Source organism: Arvicanthis niloticus, chromosome 24 (genome assembly GCF_011762505.2).
Source record: "Arvicanthis niloticus isolate mArvNil1 chromosome 24, mArvNil1.pat.X, whole genome shotgun sequence".
NCBI classification, from domain to species: Eukaryota; Metazoa; Chordata; class Mammalia; order Rodentia; family Muridae; genus Arvicanthis; species Arvicanthis niloticus.
The window spans coordinates 27,806,574-27,822,037 of NC_133432.1; the positions used below are offsets into that span (position 1 = coordinate 27,806,574).

Consider the following 15,464-nt stretch of genomic DNA (forward strand, 5'->3'; position numbering starts at 1 on the left):
CCACACAGTGAGGCTCGGTCACAAACAAAACCAACAGACTCAAGTTAAGCTTCCAGACCCAACAGAGGCTCCAAGTGGGGAAGTAAGGTATGTCTGTCGTTCGAGTTATTCCACAAAACCAGGCCTGACCTCCACATCACAAAGTGGGGCTTCTGGAGTGAGAAGGGGCAGGTGAGCTGAGGCTGCTGGCACTTTCTTAGTAAAACAACAGCTTGGGCTCTTTCTGTCTTCCCTCCCTCACCAGCCAGGCCTCCCTTCATCCCTTGGCCCTCCCCTCCATGAGGCCTCAGAGTTTCAAAACAGGCTATGCTTTAGCCTTTTATTCTACTGTCCATCAAATTTCTCGCTCATGATAGTCAGGTTGGGGGCCCCTCCTGGGCAGCCCCCTGCACATTTATAAAAGAGGTCCCTCCCCTCCCTGCGAATATGCACACTACTGCCCACAACCCCACCCCCCACCCCATGTACACAGTGTCCTTTGACACTCTGTCTCTTCTCAGCTCTATCCCAGGGCCCGACTTCCTTCAGGAGGAAAGGCTAGGAAGAGGGGCTCAGCTCTCAGGAGTCGAGGTGCCTGGGTCACCCCCGCCAGCGGCCCTCTGCAACATGTCCAGTGCCTCCCAGAAGAAATCTTTCTGGGCTGCCATCAAGGGCATCCAGCCCACAATCTCCTTCATCTTCTCCATTCGGTCCTGCAACGTGGGGCAACTGTGGATCTGGCTGAGGTACTCCTCACAGGCCTGGGCTGTTCCCCCAGGGTCTTGAGGGGCTTCGGCCCCCTGGCTAGGTTCAGGGCTCCCTCCCACCCTGCTGGCTGGCAGGTCTCGATAGGCAGGGCACTGTTCAATGTCATGGCTGGACAGCATATAGAGACACTCTCTGGTGGAGCAGAGGGAGCAGGCACACAAGGGAACCTTAGAGGAGAGAAGGGGTGGAGCTGAGGGAGGCTTAACCCTGCCAGGGGCTTCCAGGAAGCCAACTAAACCTGATGCTATGTTGATCCCTCTCAGACAGGCCCTGAACCAGCAAGTAAGCTTCAGCTTGCTATGTTCCAGGACCCATGTGAACTTGGACAGAGTCATCAGGGTCGGCTAAGGAGAGAGCGGGGAGCAGTGTGGGCGAGGAAGGGAGACTTCACGGTACAGGGGAAATGGAACCAATGGGTCCCTTACAGGGGTCGCAGCTATAAGCTGGGCATGGTGATGCAGGGAAGCCAGGAAAAACTAGAGGTTAAGACCAGCCTGAGCTCCACAGTGAGAATCTACTTGCAAAAGAAGCCCAGTGAGATGGCTCAGCCTGCTGCCATGCTTGGTGCCCAATATCAGGGAATGAAAGAACTAAATCTCACGAGTTGTCCTCTGCCCTCCACAGGCACACTGTGGCATACCCACCCCCACCCAATAAATTTTAAAGTCTTTGGAGAGAAGGGAGGTTAAGTCCCATGGGCCACCTGGCTCTATTGCTCCACCATCCCTGAGTGCCCGCTCGCCTGACCCTGCTCTGACCTTGATGTGCAGCTTGACAAAGGAGGCACTCCCCTTGGGCCAGCCAGGAAGCCGGCCTCCGGCCCCACAGCCACACCCCAGCAGCTCCTTGCTGAAATCCGAGGTCTGACTCAGCACCAAGGAATGGTTGAGGCCACACCACAGGGCGATGGGGCGTTGCAGATAATGAACCTGAGGACAGACAGACAGACAGCATGGTGAGGGGGTTTAAGGTGGGAATACTAGTGGCCTGGAAGGGGGGTAGGGACCCCAGGTAGGAAAAAGGCTGAATGCAAGGCTTAGGGCAGAGTGAAGTCTTGGGAGTTGGAGGAAAAGAGGGTCCTGTCCCAGAAAGTCTGCCCTGCCCTGCCCTGCCCTGCCCTGCCCTGCAAGCTGGCAGCTCTCCTCCATTCCTGTGCACACAAAGCCCCCAAAGTCTGACTGTATTGGCCACTCGGCTCCTTAGGAAGGAAATAGGCTCTGCCTTAAGGATAAGACCTGCTGCCCTCTTCTGGCCTTCCCGGGGAACCTGCACACATGTTTGCACACACATGTGCATTCTTGCACATGCATACACATACACACACACACTGTAAAAAAGAAATCCTTAATGACGAAATACCAGCAAGTTAACAATGAAAAGGTCAGCCCGGCACGGGGAAGGAGGAGGAGGATTAAAGTGAGTTCCAATCCAAACCAGGCTACACAGTGAGAGTGTGTCTCAAAAATCAAACTGGAAATCCCGCCACTAACTACTAACTTCTTGGTGGCTATGCTTAAGGTATAGACACAGGTGAGCATATGTGTGACGTTCAGAGGGGGCAACCTTAGCTGTCATGCTTGAGGCACAGTTTACCTGGATTCTCTGAGACAGCCTGGAGGTTCCTCTGCCTCCCCGTGGCTGGGCCTATAATCATGCACTACTGTGCCCGGCTTTTTTTTTTTTTTTTTTTTTTTTTTAAAAAAACATGAGTTCTGGGAATCAAATTCAGATCCTCCTGCTAGTAAAGCAAGCAGTGTACTAGACTGCCTTTATTGTTTCCCTAAATAAACGCTTACAGTTTCGTAAACAGGACTGAGACTGAATCTAGTCTCGTGCATGCCAGACAAGCACTGTATTATTGAAGTGCACCCTGAGCTCATTTTTGACTTTTTATTTTGAGACACAGACTTGAGATATAGCCAGGCTGGTTTTAAGCTCAGTGTAGTGCAGGCTGGCTTTGAACAGATCTTTTCCCCTCCCCTCAGGCCTGGTTAAACATTATGTGTTTTTAATAAAAGGTGTGATTATAGTGTGTCATATAGTTTCATAAGGTTTTTGTTGCTTGCTTTTTAGTTCTGTCTGTTTTGTGTGATGCCACAGCACCCATGGGACAGCTGCTGCGTATCGGTTCTGTCTCTCAACCATGAGGGCTCCCAGGGATTAAACTAAGGTCGTCAGACTTGGTAACAAGTACTGTTAGTTGATAACCATCCCCACAGCTCTGTTTATTTTGGGATGGGGTCCTGTGGTGGTTTTGTAAAACCCAAATGAAAAGGACCTCACCGATCCGTGGAGAACTGCAGATGCACCCCAAATCACTCACGAGAAACACAACTTGATGCAAATCGCAAGAGGTTTACTGGCTAGCCAGGGCTGTCTTTCCTTCAAGCCCAAGCAGGGGCAGCGGAATTCAGCCAAAGAACAAAAGAAGTTTACAGCTTTTAAGGGTGAATCTACAAACCAGGTGGGGGTGGAGTTAGGGAAGGGGGAAGGCTGAGAGTGGAGTTAGGGAAGGGGGAAGGAGGGGGAACAGGTCACTAGGTCATCAATACATTTGATCTCAAATTCCTAAGATGGATGGTGTGTCACTTTATAATTGGTTATTTCGAAGTAGTTTCACACTATATATCATGAGCTCCAGTTCAAGGGGGTCAGGCTTATCTCAAACTTTTAGCATCCTGGCACCAACTGTCTCAGGGCTGTTAGTTCAAAGCCCGGCCAAGCTAATCTCGGGCCCATAGCATCCTGACACCATGAATCTTAAGATTTGTTTAGTTAGGGCCATCTGTTCAAATGGTCAGCTAATTTCCTGGGACTGAGGCAACACAGTGTTTGACTTACAGGTTTTTATGTCTTTGCTTTTAAAAGTAGGGTTCAGGGGATCAACTTATGATTTTTCTATCTTTCAGTTTAAGTGAGAACTGCCCCAGAGGCTCATATATTTGAGTGCTTAGTCACCAGGGAGTGGCACTGTTTGAGGAAAATGAAAGGATTAAAAGATGTGACCTCCAGCGCCACCTTGACTCTCCTGCACTAAACTCTAGGTAAGCTTTCTTTCATAAGAGTTGCCTCGGTTGCCATGGCAATAGAACAGGGACTAAGACTGGCCGCATGTAGCCTGGCTGGCCTAGAACTCACTGTGTAGCTGACCATCTTCAGTTTATGATCCTCCTGTCTCCACATACCACACACTGGGGTTACAGTCACACACCACTAGGCCTGGTTTTGGTAGTGCCAGGGATGACACTCAGGGTCAGCATGCCAGGCGAGCTGTCTATCCCTGGCTCAGGATACCCCTCTCATTCCTTTGTGACAACCATGGGCACGGCCTGCAGCTGCCCCTTTGTCTCAGGCTTAGTTGTCTCAGCCTGGAACCTAGCTATCCTATGTACATTTGCAGGTCAGTGTTTTACTCTCAGTGAGAACAGTCTGAACTTGTGCCATGTCTCCTTCTTCAAACCACTCTTTCTGAATGTCTGTTCCTGTCTCCCTAAAGCATCTCCTGCTGTGGTTCTTGTTGACACATATCATCAGCCAGAGCCTTGTCTCCAGTGCTGCCGCACACACCCTGCCCCCTGTAGGCATCCTGTGGTGTTTGTGTTCTTGGACTCCTATGCACCTACAGGCAGCCAGCTACCTGTGTGTGTCGCCTGGGGATAGCTGCATCTATACATCTAGTCCAGGACCTGTAAATTCTGCAATGTCTCCTTTCCAGATCTGTCCAGCCATGTCTGTGCCCGCAAAGACACTGCCTCACAGCCCAGTGGTTTCCAGCACGTCCTCTCTGCTCTCATCTGACCTGTCTCTTGTTCTCTTTTCTCTACCTGCCCCTCCCTCCATCTCTCTCTCTCTCTCCCCCTCTCCCCCTCTCCCCCTCTCCCCCTCTCCTCCTCTCCCCCTCTCCCCCTCCCCTCCCCCTCCCCCTCCCCCTCCCTCTCTCTCTCTCTCTCTCTTTCTCTCTCGTTGAGACTGGATGGATCTCCTATACCCCAGAGGCTGGCCTTGAATTGCGTATGCAGCCTTGAACTCACAACCTCTCTGCCTCTACCTAGCACTAAGATTCCAAGTGTCATTACAAAGGGCTTCGGTGGTGCACGCCTTTAAGCCCACTACTTGGGAGGCAGAGGCAGGTGGATCTCTGTGACTTTGAGGCCAGCCTGGTCTACAAAGGGCTACATAGAGAAAAGCTGTCTCGGAGAACAGAACAAAAGATTACAGGTTTATACCACACCATGTCAGGTTTCAATGTGGTACCTGGAACGGAGCTCAGAGATTTATGCATATAAAGAAAGCTCTGTCAGCTGAAACAATCCCCAGCCCTCTCCCACTGCCTCCTCCTCGACTTCTTTTTTCCTACCAGGGTCTCAGTTTAGGATCTCGTGCATGCTAGGTGAGTTCTCTACCGCTGGGATCCACCTAGTCCATCTGGCCAGCTTTTTTTTTTTCCTGTCTTATGTGTAAGTTTCATCATTACCCTGTCCTCGTTACATGGAATGCACTTCCCTATCCCCACCAGAACCTTCTCAGACCCACAGGCTCGGCTAGCATCTTACGCTTTTAAAGCAGGATGTATGTGTGTAGGGAATTCGTACTGATGCATGTTGCTATTGAGGCTGGAGTCGATGCTGAGTGTCTCTCACTTGCCCTCCATCTTTTTGAGGCAGGGTCTCTCAGTGAGCCTGAGCTCATCAACTGGCTAGGCTGGCTGGCTGGCAAGTCCCAGGAGCCTTCTGTCTCCCTTCCCAGTGCTGGTATCACAGGTGCTTACCACCATGTCCAGCTTTTTACATGGGTATCAGGGATCTGAATGCAGGTCTCTGGGCTCACATGACATGCACTTTACATTCTGAGCTGTCTTCTCGGGCCGCTTCTCACCTTTCCTAGTACTTCAGCACACCCAGGTTCCCCCAGCCCACTCTTCCTCTCAATTCCTTTTGCACACATGGTGTGCACTGCACAGAGCAGACCTTCTGGGGAAACCCTGCAGCAGCACCCCGGATGTTGTATGTGATGGGCTTAGCTTGGCCCGGGGGAGGAGAAAGTGGTTTCTAGGAAATATGGCGAAATCGCTGGGTGCAGGGTTAGGAGCCTGGATGACGGTCACCAAGAAACCACCTCACCTGTGTGGGCTCCCCTCGGTCCATCTTGTCTCCAGTTCCCAGCTGCCCGTATCTGTTATTTCCCTGCATAAAGATCCGGCCGAATTCATCTACCAGGCCAAGATGGTTATAGCCAAGAGCACAGAAGAGGACCTAGGGAGGTTAAGACAGCGAGAGCAAGTGAGCCACTCTGTTTCCAGAATTGCCCCCTGACCAGTCCCCTCTGTCCTTCTCTCCCTGAGTCCCCCTGTCCCACCCACATCTAGTCTTCCAACGCCTAGAACCCAACCCTCTGCTCTGCACCAGCCTAAACTGCCCCCACCATCCTCCACACCGGTATCCTACCTTGGCAGGCAGGGAGAGAGCAAGCGGCATCTGGTGATCCAGAGGGTCAAAGGCTTGAAGGGTCCCAAAGAGATCACGATACACCCCTGGGGTATGCACCTCAAAATACACTCCCCCCTGGTCTGGGGGGTCAGAGCCCTCAGCTCACAGCTTTGGGCACCCATTTCCTAGGGATGAAGCCCCACCTGTGACGGTGAAAGCTGAGAGACTGATGAAATCTCACAGTCTACACATCAGCTCTGATACAGTGACTGACAGCCTAGTCAGTCGCTGGGATGCCCTAAGGAGGTTGAGTGTATGGGGGATCTGCCAAGATTGGAGCCTTAAGAGAGCAGGAGACAATTTTTTAAAATTCTCTCTCTCTCTCTCTCTCTCTCTCTCTCTCTCTCTCTCTCTCTCTCTCTCTGTGTGTGTGTGTGTGTGTGTGTGTGTGATGTGATGTGATGTGTGTGTGTATATAGGTATGGCATGTATGTGGACAGCATTCGTGTCAAAGTCAAAGGACAACCTCAGGTGTCATTCTGTGCCTTCCACCTTGTTTGAAGGAGAGTTGCTTGCTGATTTAATGCCAGAGTGGCTGGCCTACAAGTTTACAGGGACCCTCACCTCTACCCCCACCATTGGGTCCTGCTCTGTGTGTGTTCTGGGGGCTTGAAGTTATCCTTAATCTTGCACAACAAGTACTTTTACCACAGAGTCATTTCCCAGCCCCTGGGAGGTGCTTCTCACCAGTGATATAGAGGGTGCTGCTCTGGTTGGAAGCCATGCAGGTCACACGCAGGTGAGGCAGGCATCGAGACACCTTCCTGAGAGCCAACTGCACTGTATAGGAGCGTGGCTGGTCCAGCTGGGTCTCATTCACAACCAAGGAGTAGATCTTTCCTTCCTCTGGGGGTATGAAGGGAGGCAGACCATTACATGGAGGAAGGAATTCATCCATAGCCAGACCAGCATCCCCTGGGACACTCAACAGAAGCGCTGCCTTCCCTAGAGTAGAGCGGCAAGGGAAAGGATGAAGGGCCAATGAGACGGTCACATGGGTAAAAGCACTTGTGACAAGTGAGTCCACCTGCTGAGACCCGCGGTGGGAACAGAACACGAGTCCTGAAAGGTGTCCTCTGATCTCCGCATGTGCATGACATATGCATGCCTGCACACACACACACACACACACACACACACCACACGGTGGCGGGGGGCGGGGGGGATACAGTATAGTGACACATGCTTTTAATTTCAGTACTTGGAAGGCAAAGACAGGCAGACCTCTGTGAGCTCAAGGACAACGTGATCTACATAGTAAGTTCTAGACCAGCCAGGACTGAACTACTTAGTGAGACTCTGTCTCAACAACAACAGAAATGAAATAAGGAGAAAGAAAGAATAGAAAAAGGGAAGGGAAAAAAGAGACAGGATGGCTTCCAGCCCCCAGACTTCAACCCTGAAAATAAAGCAGGAGGCATGTCGGCATGGGAGACGAGTGGGGAGCAGACCCAGTGATTAGCCGTTGCAGACTTAAATTGAGTGTTGGGAAGGATGAAGCCTGGTTATTTAGGCTCCCGCCTGCCATCCAGAAGTCCACAGGATCTCAGTCTCTGGGAAAGTGGGCAATCTGGAGTTGAAAGTGAAGTGCCTCGCATGGAGGTGAGGAGGAGATCGGACTTTTAAAATCAGATATTCATTAGAACAGTGTTTTCCAAACTACTTAACAAAGCGTTGTGATAGCGGGGACACACACGCCACAGTGCATGTGGGGAAGTCAGAGGACAGCCTCTGGTTTACCTTTTACCCTGTCTGTGTGCCAGTCTCATCCCTACCGCTATGTATGCAGACTAGCGAGCCCGAGGGCTCGGGGATTCTCCTGTCTCCATCTGGCCTCTCTCCATGAGAAGATTATAGACATGCACTACCACCAGTGCTGGCCTTTACGTTGGTTCTGGGAACCCACGCTCATCTCATGCCTGTTACCCCGAGTCTTTTAACCACTGTACCATCTACTCCACTCTCCTGTTTTATTTCTGAAACAAGGTCTATGAAGACTGTCCTCAAACTCTCTATGTAGCTTAAGAAGAACCCTGACCTCAGGACTCCCCTGCCTCCACCTCCGCAGTGCTGGGAGGACACTCATGGTTCAGTTCATCCACATTATATGGTGCTTCATGTAGATTGATCTATAGCCCCAGCCTGAGAATTTATCTGAAATTCTATGCGAATTCTAGAACTTTTGGGGTTGGGAGCCGGAGCAGGCAGCAGGTAGAATGCTCTCTCGCTGGCAGACCCCTTTCTCTCTCTCCCCTCTTGAGCAGTTCCTGAAGAATTTGCTAGGCATTTGCAAACCTCTATGTCACACCTGTGAGGAGCAGCAGGGCCCGCTGGGTCTCCTGGCCAACCAGCACGATCTGCTTGAAGCTCATGGAGTGATGGAATGTCATCTTGAAGACCCGCTGACCGCTGGACTGCAGATAGACCTCCACACAGTCGCAGGCCCGGCTATCAGTGGTACCCACCACTGGCGGCTGTTCCCGAGTAGCCAAAACATAGAGGTACTTCCGGTAAACCGTGTCACATCTTGGGTCAGACGCAAACTGTGGAACAAGAGGACGCTGTCTGGGGATCTAAGGCTCTAGGTGGGAAGAGGCTAGAGCAAGTGGATCGTGGGATGGGAAATGAAATGTGTGGGTCCAAGGTTAAGAAATGGGAGATTACTTAAGAGTGATCTGACTCAGTTGAAGAAAGCTTGCCTAGTGTATATGACATCTTGAGTTCAATTCCCAGTACAACAAACAAACAAAACAAACAAGAAAATGATAGATAAATGGATTGCTTTCAGATGTCCTCTGAGAGGGAGAGACTCAGGACTGGTGAGTTCCCTTAGGAGAGGGGAGTCCCCTGAGGCCAGAACTCCTCTACTCACATCCTTGGCGCCTCGACACAACACCACATAGCGGCAGGCCCGCTTCCACTGGATCTGGCCAAGGGTGGACGAGACCAGAGCATTTTTGAGGAAGAAGAGGGTCCCCACATAGTCAAGAATGAACACATGGTCCTTCGTGGGTAAGAAGCGGCGGTAGCCATGGGCTAGCATGGGGGCCACACTCTTGCTGAGACATCGACGGCGTCCTCCGAAGGCCTGGAAATACAGGCCCTTTGTATCTGAAGAACAGGAGGGCATGGTTTCAGGGTTGAGGGGATAGGAGAGTTGAGAGTCAAAGCTTGGGCGAGCTAGATTTTGTTTTCTAGATGCCCTGGTATTGAGATTTTACTTTTCCATCTCTAAACTTAGGGACCAGACCCTTTCCCGGGTGACACAGAAAACTTGGGTTTATACCCTTCATCTGCCCTACTTCATCCAAGGGCCACACCTATGTTTCACAGTAAGCATCTCTTAAAGCTCCCCCTTGTAAGGGAGCTATCAAGGTAGCACAAGAATAATCAGAAAAGAAGTAGAAAGAAGAGAGACAGGGAAAACCAAGACAACCCAGCCATCTTCTCTCATCTCTGGCTTTCTGGTCAGCTTTCTCTAAACTCTGTGTGTGTTGGGAGAGTGGGGATGGGGAAGAAGTGACTAGGTAGGGCCTTTCTGAGTCATTGTTCTCAAGCTGGGGTGATGATGCTGTCCCTCAGAGACACTGGGAGTTGGTACTGCTACCTATTACGTAATAAATAGGACAGCCACCACTACAACAAATGATTTCGTCTCTGGCTGGGGAGATGGCTTGGGAGTTAGGTTCTTGTCTTGCAAGGATGAGGCCCAGACTTAAGAGAGATAGGAGAAGTCTGGATGGGTTTCTTGGCCTGTCTGCAATTCTAGTCTTGGAAGATAGGGATTCTCAGAGCAAGTTAATCAGTAAGACTAGTGCTGGTTCTGACTGGGAGATTCTGCTTCACTGAATAGAGACTGGAAGGGTGACTGAAGATGATTCCTGATACCAACATTGGCATCTACACACACATCCTAATGTGCACGTGTCTGAACACATGCAAACATGAATACACCACACACACACACACACACACACACACACACAAACATGGGGAAAAAGTTATTACTTCATTTCAACTGTAATAGTGACAGAAAGTCTGGGGAGATGGCTTAGGTGTAGTTATATGCTATGCATGCATGAAGATCTGAGTCCAGAGCCCCAGCACCCACGGAGAAGCTGGTGTGGAACCTTTTTAACCCTAGCATGCACTGCTGGGGTGGGGGGGAGCAGAGACAGAAGGCTCCCTCGGGCTTGCTGACCATCTGTCTAGCCAAAACGGCAAGCTCCTGGTTCAGAGGAAGAGTCTGTTTCAAAACAGAAGGTAGCAGGCTGGAGAGATGGCACAGTGTTTAAGAGCACTGGCCGCTCTTCCAGAGGACCTGGTTTGGTTCCCAGCTCCCTGGTGGCAGTTCCGAACCATCTGTAATTCCAGGTCCAGATGATCCGATGCCCTCTTCTGGCCTGCTTGACACTACATGCATGTGGCCCACAGACATATGTGCAGGCCAAAACCCATATACATAAAATAAAGGTAAATTTTTAAAAATACATAAGGTAGAGAGGGACAGAAAGAGGAAGACAACCAGTGTCAACCTCTGGCCTACACACACACACACACACACACACAGAGAGAGAGAGAGAGAGAGAGAGAGAGAGAGAGAGAGAGAGAGAGAGAGAGAGAGAGAGAGAGTTAATTCTGATTTAAAAGAAGAAACTCCACATCTGGGAAATAGGGCTGTCTCTAGGGTTAGACCTGGAAGAGTTGCTGCATGCGGGGGACACATGGCTAAAACAGTAATTGAACTGTGAATGGGTTATCTATCAGAGGGGCCTGAAAACCTTGGAGGAAGTACCCTGTGGGGTATGTTGGAGACTAACAAGGCTGCCAGGGGGTACAAAGATCATCAGACAACTTGATAGAGAAGTAAGTTCCTAGAATAAGGAAGGGCTGAGGCAGGGAGAGGAAGAAGTTACTGAGGGGAAGTGTACAGTTAAGAATGGCAGCTCTCTTCCAGGGCCGGGCACCAGAACCCTGGTCACGGATGCGTGGGCTGAGCCTTCGACAGATGCGCCTCCACACGCCCTCGGCATCACACACTTCATGGAAGTAGTGGCAGGTCTGGCCTAGGGCGACCACGTCTTTGACAGGGAGGAAGGAGACGATGTGCTCCACCTGTGGAGGAGCAGGAGGGAGGAAGGGGAGTCACAGGATGCCTCTCAGCCCTGCAGTCACCGTCCTCCTCTAAACCCTAAAGGCTCACCAGCTCTGGGGGGAACAACTGAACAGAAATCGGGTTCCCTCTTTCCTTCTTTTCACCCCCGGCCTCCAGGCCACAAGAAGGGCAGCTGCGCTTCACCTGTCAGAGGAGAAAGGGGACAAAGGGTTCTGTGGGGGTCACAGCTGTTTCTTTTTTCTCTGCTGTTCAAACTAGCTTTTTTTTTTTTTTTTTTAAACTCCTGCCTTGGGGCTCAACCAATTCCAACTCTATGCTAGCAAATCCAGCCCTCCCATCTCTCTCCAGGACCTCAAGCCTTCATCCCTCCCTTGTCTGCCTTATTCCTGAACCTGTCCCTGGATTTCTTACTTCTCATCAACTCCCTGCCCTTCCCTTGCCTTGCCACCCCCCTCACCCTGAGCCCCTCCTCCTGTCTGCACAGCCTGGTCAATTTTTTCAGCTTCTGTCTCCGGCTTCTCCTCACCATCCTGACTGGCCCCTCCCTGCTCCTGCCCTCATCTCTCCAGGCCCTTTGGCTGCCCAGGCCCCAGGTCCCCGCTGCCTTTCCCACACCATGTCCCCAGTCTAGGCTTGGGGGGCCTCTAGGGCCCCCTATCATCTAGGCCCCACCCCCATGGAGTCTGGGGCACATAAACCTTTTTGTGACCTCACTGTCCAGCAACTGTGACCTATCCTCCTTAGCCTGACCCCAGAGGTAGCTTCTGGGTTCTAGCTCAGATATGGCTGCCAGAGAGGGCTCATGGGATACATGTTTTACCGGAGATATAAAGAGTGAACTATTGATAGATGGTAAGTCCTTCCTCTTTTAGGAAGTAGCAGTAGACTTTCTCGGTTTTCAGCTGAACTCTGAAGAGAAATACTGGGGACTCCTGAGTAGTCCCAGGCCTCCAGGGATTTGTATCTTCAGAGTACAAAGCCCCAAAAGTATGGGGCTGGAATTAGCTCAGTTGGTAGAGTGCTTGTCTCTCATGCATGAGGCCCTGGGTTTGATTCTTTAGTACCAGATAAAGCCCAATATGGCCTTGCACACTTGCAATCCCACCATGGGGGAAGTGGAGACAGGAGGATCAGGAAAGGAGTCCAAGGGCATTGTTGGCTGCATAACGTGTTTGAGGCCACTCTGCATTACTGCATTGCATAAGACATTATCTCAATAAAATAAAATAAAACGTTGACCGACAAAGACAACGGAGAAAAGGAGACCCTCACCTAACTTCCTGCTCACAAAAGCAAGATGCAAGTGAGAAAAATTGACTGCAAATTCTTTACAGTCTCATTGAAAACAAGTCCAGATTCATGTGCTGCTTTCCTGATGACCAGCAGCCTGGCTGCATTGGTAGAGGACAAGCTATTGAGACAGGGGGAAGGGTGAATGAGCTGTGGGGTTTAGGGCATCCTTGAGTCCAGGCACTTGGCGTTTCCTGTAGAGTGACATCCTGTCTGGGAGGAACAGCAGATGAGGTTATATCTGATAGGTAGGGGAGGATCTACACACGTAGGGAATATGGCTTTCTCAGGAGCTCAGAGGATTCAATCCTGTTACACAACCAGTGCATAAGAGCCCAGCAGATGCATTCCTTGATGGCTCTGGCCAGCTGTTCATCACCTGCACCAACGTCATTGTATGTGTTAGCAGGAGATGCAGCTCACCTGCCGGGCTTGAACTTAGCATGTGCATGGTCCTGGGCTCCCACCCCTGCTTCTTACGGTAACTAGCACACAGCTACTTTGGGATCCTAAAAGGAAATTTTAATGATGAGAAGGAATTCCATTACATCCATTGTGTGTGCGCGTGCATGCATGTGTGCGTGTGTAAGTTAAGTGTGGAGGTCAACTTGAGAGCATTTTCTTCCCTCCTAGCCTGCGGGTCCTGGGAACTGAACGTTCCTTTACCCCCTGAGCCATTTATCCAGTCCAAATTTTAAGTGTTACATTATTTTTCTTTTTGAGACAGAGTCTCACTATGTAGCTCTGGCTGTCCTAGAACTCAGTTGTCCTAGACCAGGCTGGCCCGGAACTCACAGAGATCCACCTGCCTCTGTCTCTTGATTACTGGGACTAAAGGCATGGGCCGATACATCCAAGTTTTTTTTTTTTTTTTTTAAATTTACTTTGTAAAACAAGCGTGTGTGTGTGTGTGTGTGTGTGTGTGTGTGTGTGTGTTGCCGCATGTATGCGTACCATATCAATGCCTGGATGCCATGGAATTGGGAGTTTCACATGGCTGTAAGGTGCCATGTGGTTGCTGCAAATAAAACCTGGGTCCTCTGCAAGAGCAGCCAGTGCTCACAACTTCTCAGATCTCTCTCTCCCCAGCCCCGTAAGGCTTAATTTCCTTTTAATTGTGTATGCCTGTGTGTGTGTGTGTGTGTGTGTGTGTGTCTAGGGACATGCCTGTGAGTCCAGTGCTTGTGGTGACCAGAAGAGAGCACTGGATAGCCTGGAGCAGGAGATGAAGGCTGCTTTGAGCCACTCTGTTGGGTGCTTCCAATAGTAAATCAATGTACATTTTTAACCAGCTAAACTCTCTCTCCAGCCCCCAGTCTTTAATAATCTAGTGTTTAGGCATGTCAGCATAGCAGGTATGACTTCAGAGAAGCTTCAGTTACTGGTGGTCAGGCAACACAGGAAGCAGACTTGGGGTCTTCTGTCACTACAGAAGATCTTAAGCTCTCTAAGAGAGCCCTGCATGAGGGTGCACACCTGTAATCCCAGCACGTGAGAGGTGGTGACAGTCAGGAGTTGTTCCTGGTCACTCCTAGCTACATCACCAGTTAGAGGCGAGCAACGGCAATAGGGGATCTTGTCTCAGAAAGCTAGTCTCCGTCTTTCCTTCAGGTTACCATGTCACCCACACTAAGAAAAAAAAAAGACTGAAATTACAGGGCCATGTTAGCCACAGCTACAGCCACATTGGTGAGCAGTGGAGTCGCCCAAGGGGACAAGGGGGACACTTAGTGGCATGCCTCACCACAGGTTAACCTGGGAAGAGCCGAGGCGGTTAAGGGTATTGGGGTACCTGTTTCTTAGTGACTCGAAGCCACACAGGGAGGTTCATTAAATGCTAACTTTTAAAAGTAAATAAATCTCAAAAAAAAAAAAAGTATTATTTTACTACCATCTTTCACATCTGGGACTCCTTCCTGTATCTCAAGAAGTTTTTTTAAAAAAAAAAAAATGTTAGTTTTGAACTATGTATGTAGTCCAGGCTTTCCTGGAACTGACCTCAAAGTCCTGATCCTTCTGCCTACTCTTTTTAAGAACTTTCACGACAGGCTCATGCCACCACACTCGGCTTCAAATAAGAGGCTTCCAACAAAGTCTGTTATGAAAGTGGGGGGTGGGGGTAGTTCTACGTGGAGGCCTGAGATTTGTCCAGTCTCCCTTTCCTCATTTATTCAAACAAACAAACCACCAAGGTCTAAGCTGGGCGGTGGGGATGCACGCATTTAGTCCCAGCATTCGGGAGACAGAGGCAGGTGGAGCTCTGAGTGCTAGGCCAGCCTGGTCTACAGAGCAAGTTCCAGGACAGCCAGGGCTACACAGAGAAATCCTGTCTCGAAAACCAACCAACCAAAACCCCAAAGATTTTGTTCTAGAGACCATGAGATCCTTCGTAGTCTCTATAAAGTTTAGTCTGGCCATCACAAGTCTTCTCCGGGGGGACTTTGGTGGAGATGGCAGGTCAGACAACTTTCCCTCTCTGAGCTGGAAACACCCTCACCGGTCAACCCAGGCGTTCCCCAGACTGCGCAGGCGGAAATGGTCCCTTCTGTTGAGACAACAGCCTGAGTGCTGACTGGGGCATCCCTGCCTTTTCTCACTTCCCGGACGCCAGCTTGCTCCCCAACAAGTCCAGCTACCACCCAGCTCTACTCCTGCACCGTCAGCCAGCCCAGCGCGCCGCGTTTACTGTCTTTACCTGGATCTCAAAAACTCTAGCTCGCCTTCTGTCTAGTGAATGGAGTATCTCCTAGCCCGTGCTATTGGTAGGCAGAACCGTCCCTCAGACTATAGGCTGAAACAGGTTCCCTTTGAAGGTTCTAATTGGT

The 15,464-nt window shown here is 50.5% G+C and overlaps 1 protein-coding gene across 2 annotated transcripts; it reads right to left on the reverse strand.

The window, feature by feature from the left end:
• Positions 1–398: 398 nt before the first annotated feature.
• Positions 399–12,491, reverse strand: Fbxo24 (F-box protein 24). Of its 2 annotated transcripts, none has more exons than XM_076923321.1 (10): positions 11,876–12,491; positions 11,437–11,532; positions 11,165–11,348; positions 9,106–9,344; positions 8,542–8,776; positions 6,921–7,079; positions 6,192–6,313; positions 5,868–5,999; positions 1,506–1,676; positions 399–914 (listed from the first exon to the last, which is right to left on the reverse strand). In XM_076923321.1, exons 1-10 carry the CDS (start codon positions 12,008–12,010, stop codon positions 552–554), a joined length of 1,836 nt encoding a protein of 611 aa, XP_076779436.1. In that variant the 5' UTR covers positions 12,011–12,491; the 3' UTR covers positions 399–551. The 2 variants fall into 2 exon arrangements, with proteins under 2 accessions (XP_076779436.1, XP_076779437.1); XM_076923322.1 differs by having other exon boundaries at positions 11,807–11,972.
• Positions 12,492–15,464: the final 2,973 nt, after the last annotated feature.

What these genes read in the sequence shown, in the direction of transcription:
- Fbxo24 (XM_076923321.1), bottom strand. Translation starts at nt 12,010, where the DNA reads ATGATAGGGGGCCCTAGAGGCCCCCCAAGCCTAGACTGGGGACATGGT. An exon ending in GGGAGGGGCCAGTCAGGATG is followed by an intron (nt 11,533 to 11,875) that starts GTGAGGAGAAGC and finishes CTCCTCTGACAG; the next exon opens with GTGAAGCGCAGCTGCCCTTC. An exon ending in GGCCCTGCTGCTCCTCACAG is followed by an intron (nt 7,080 to 8,541) that starts GTGTGACATAGA and finishes TCATACCCCCAG; the next exon opens with AGGAAGGAAAGATCTACTCC.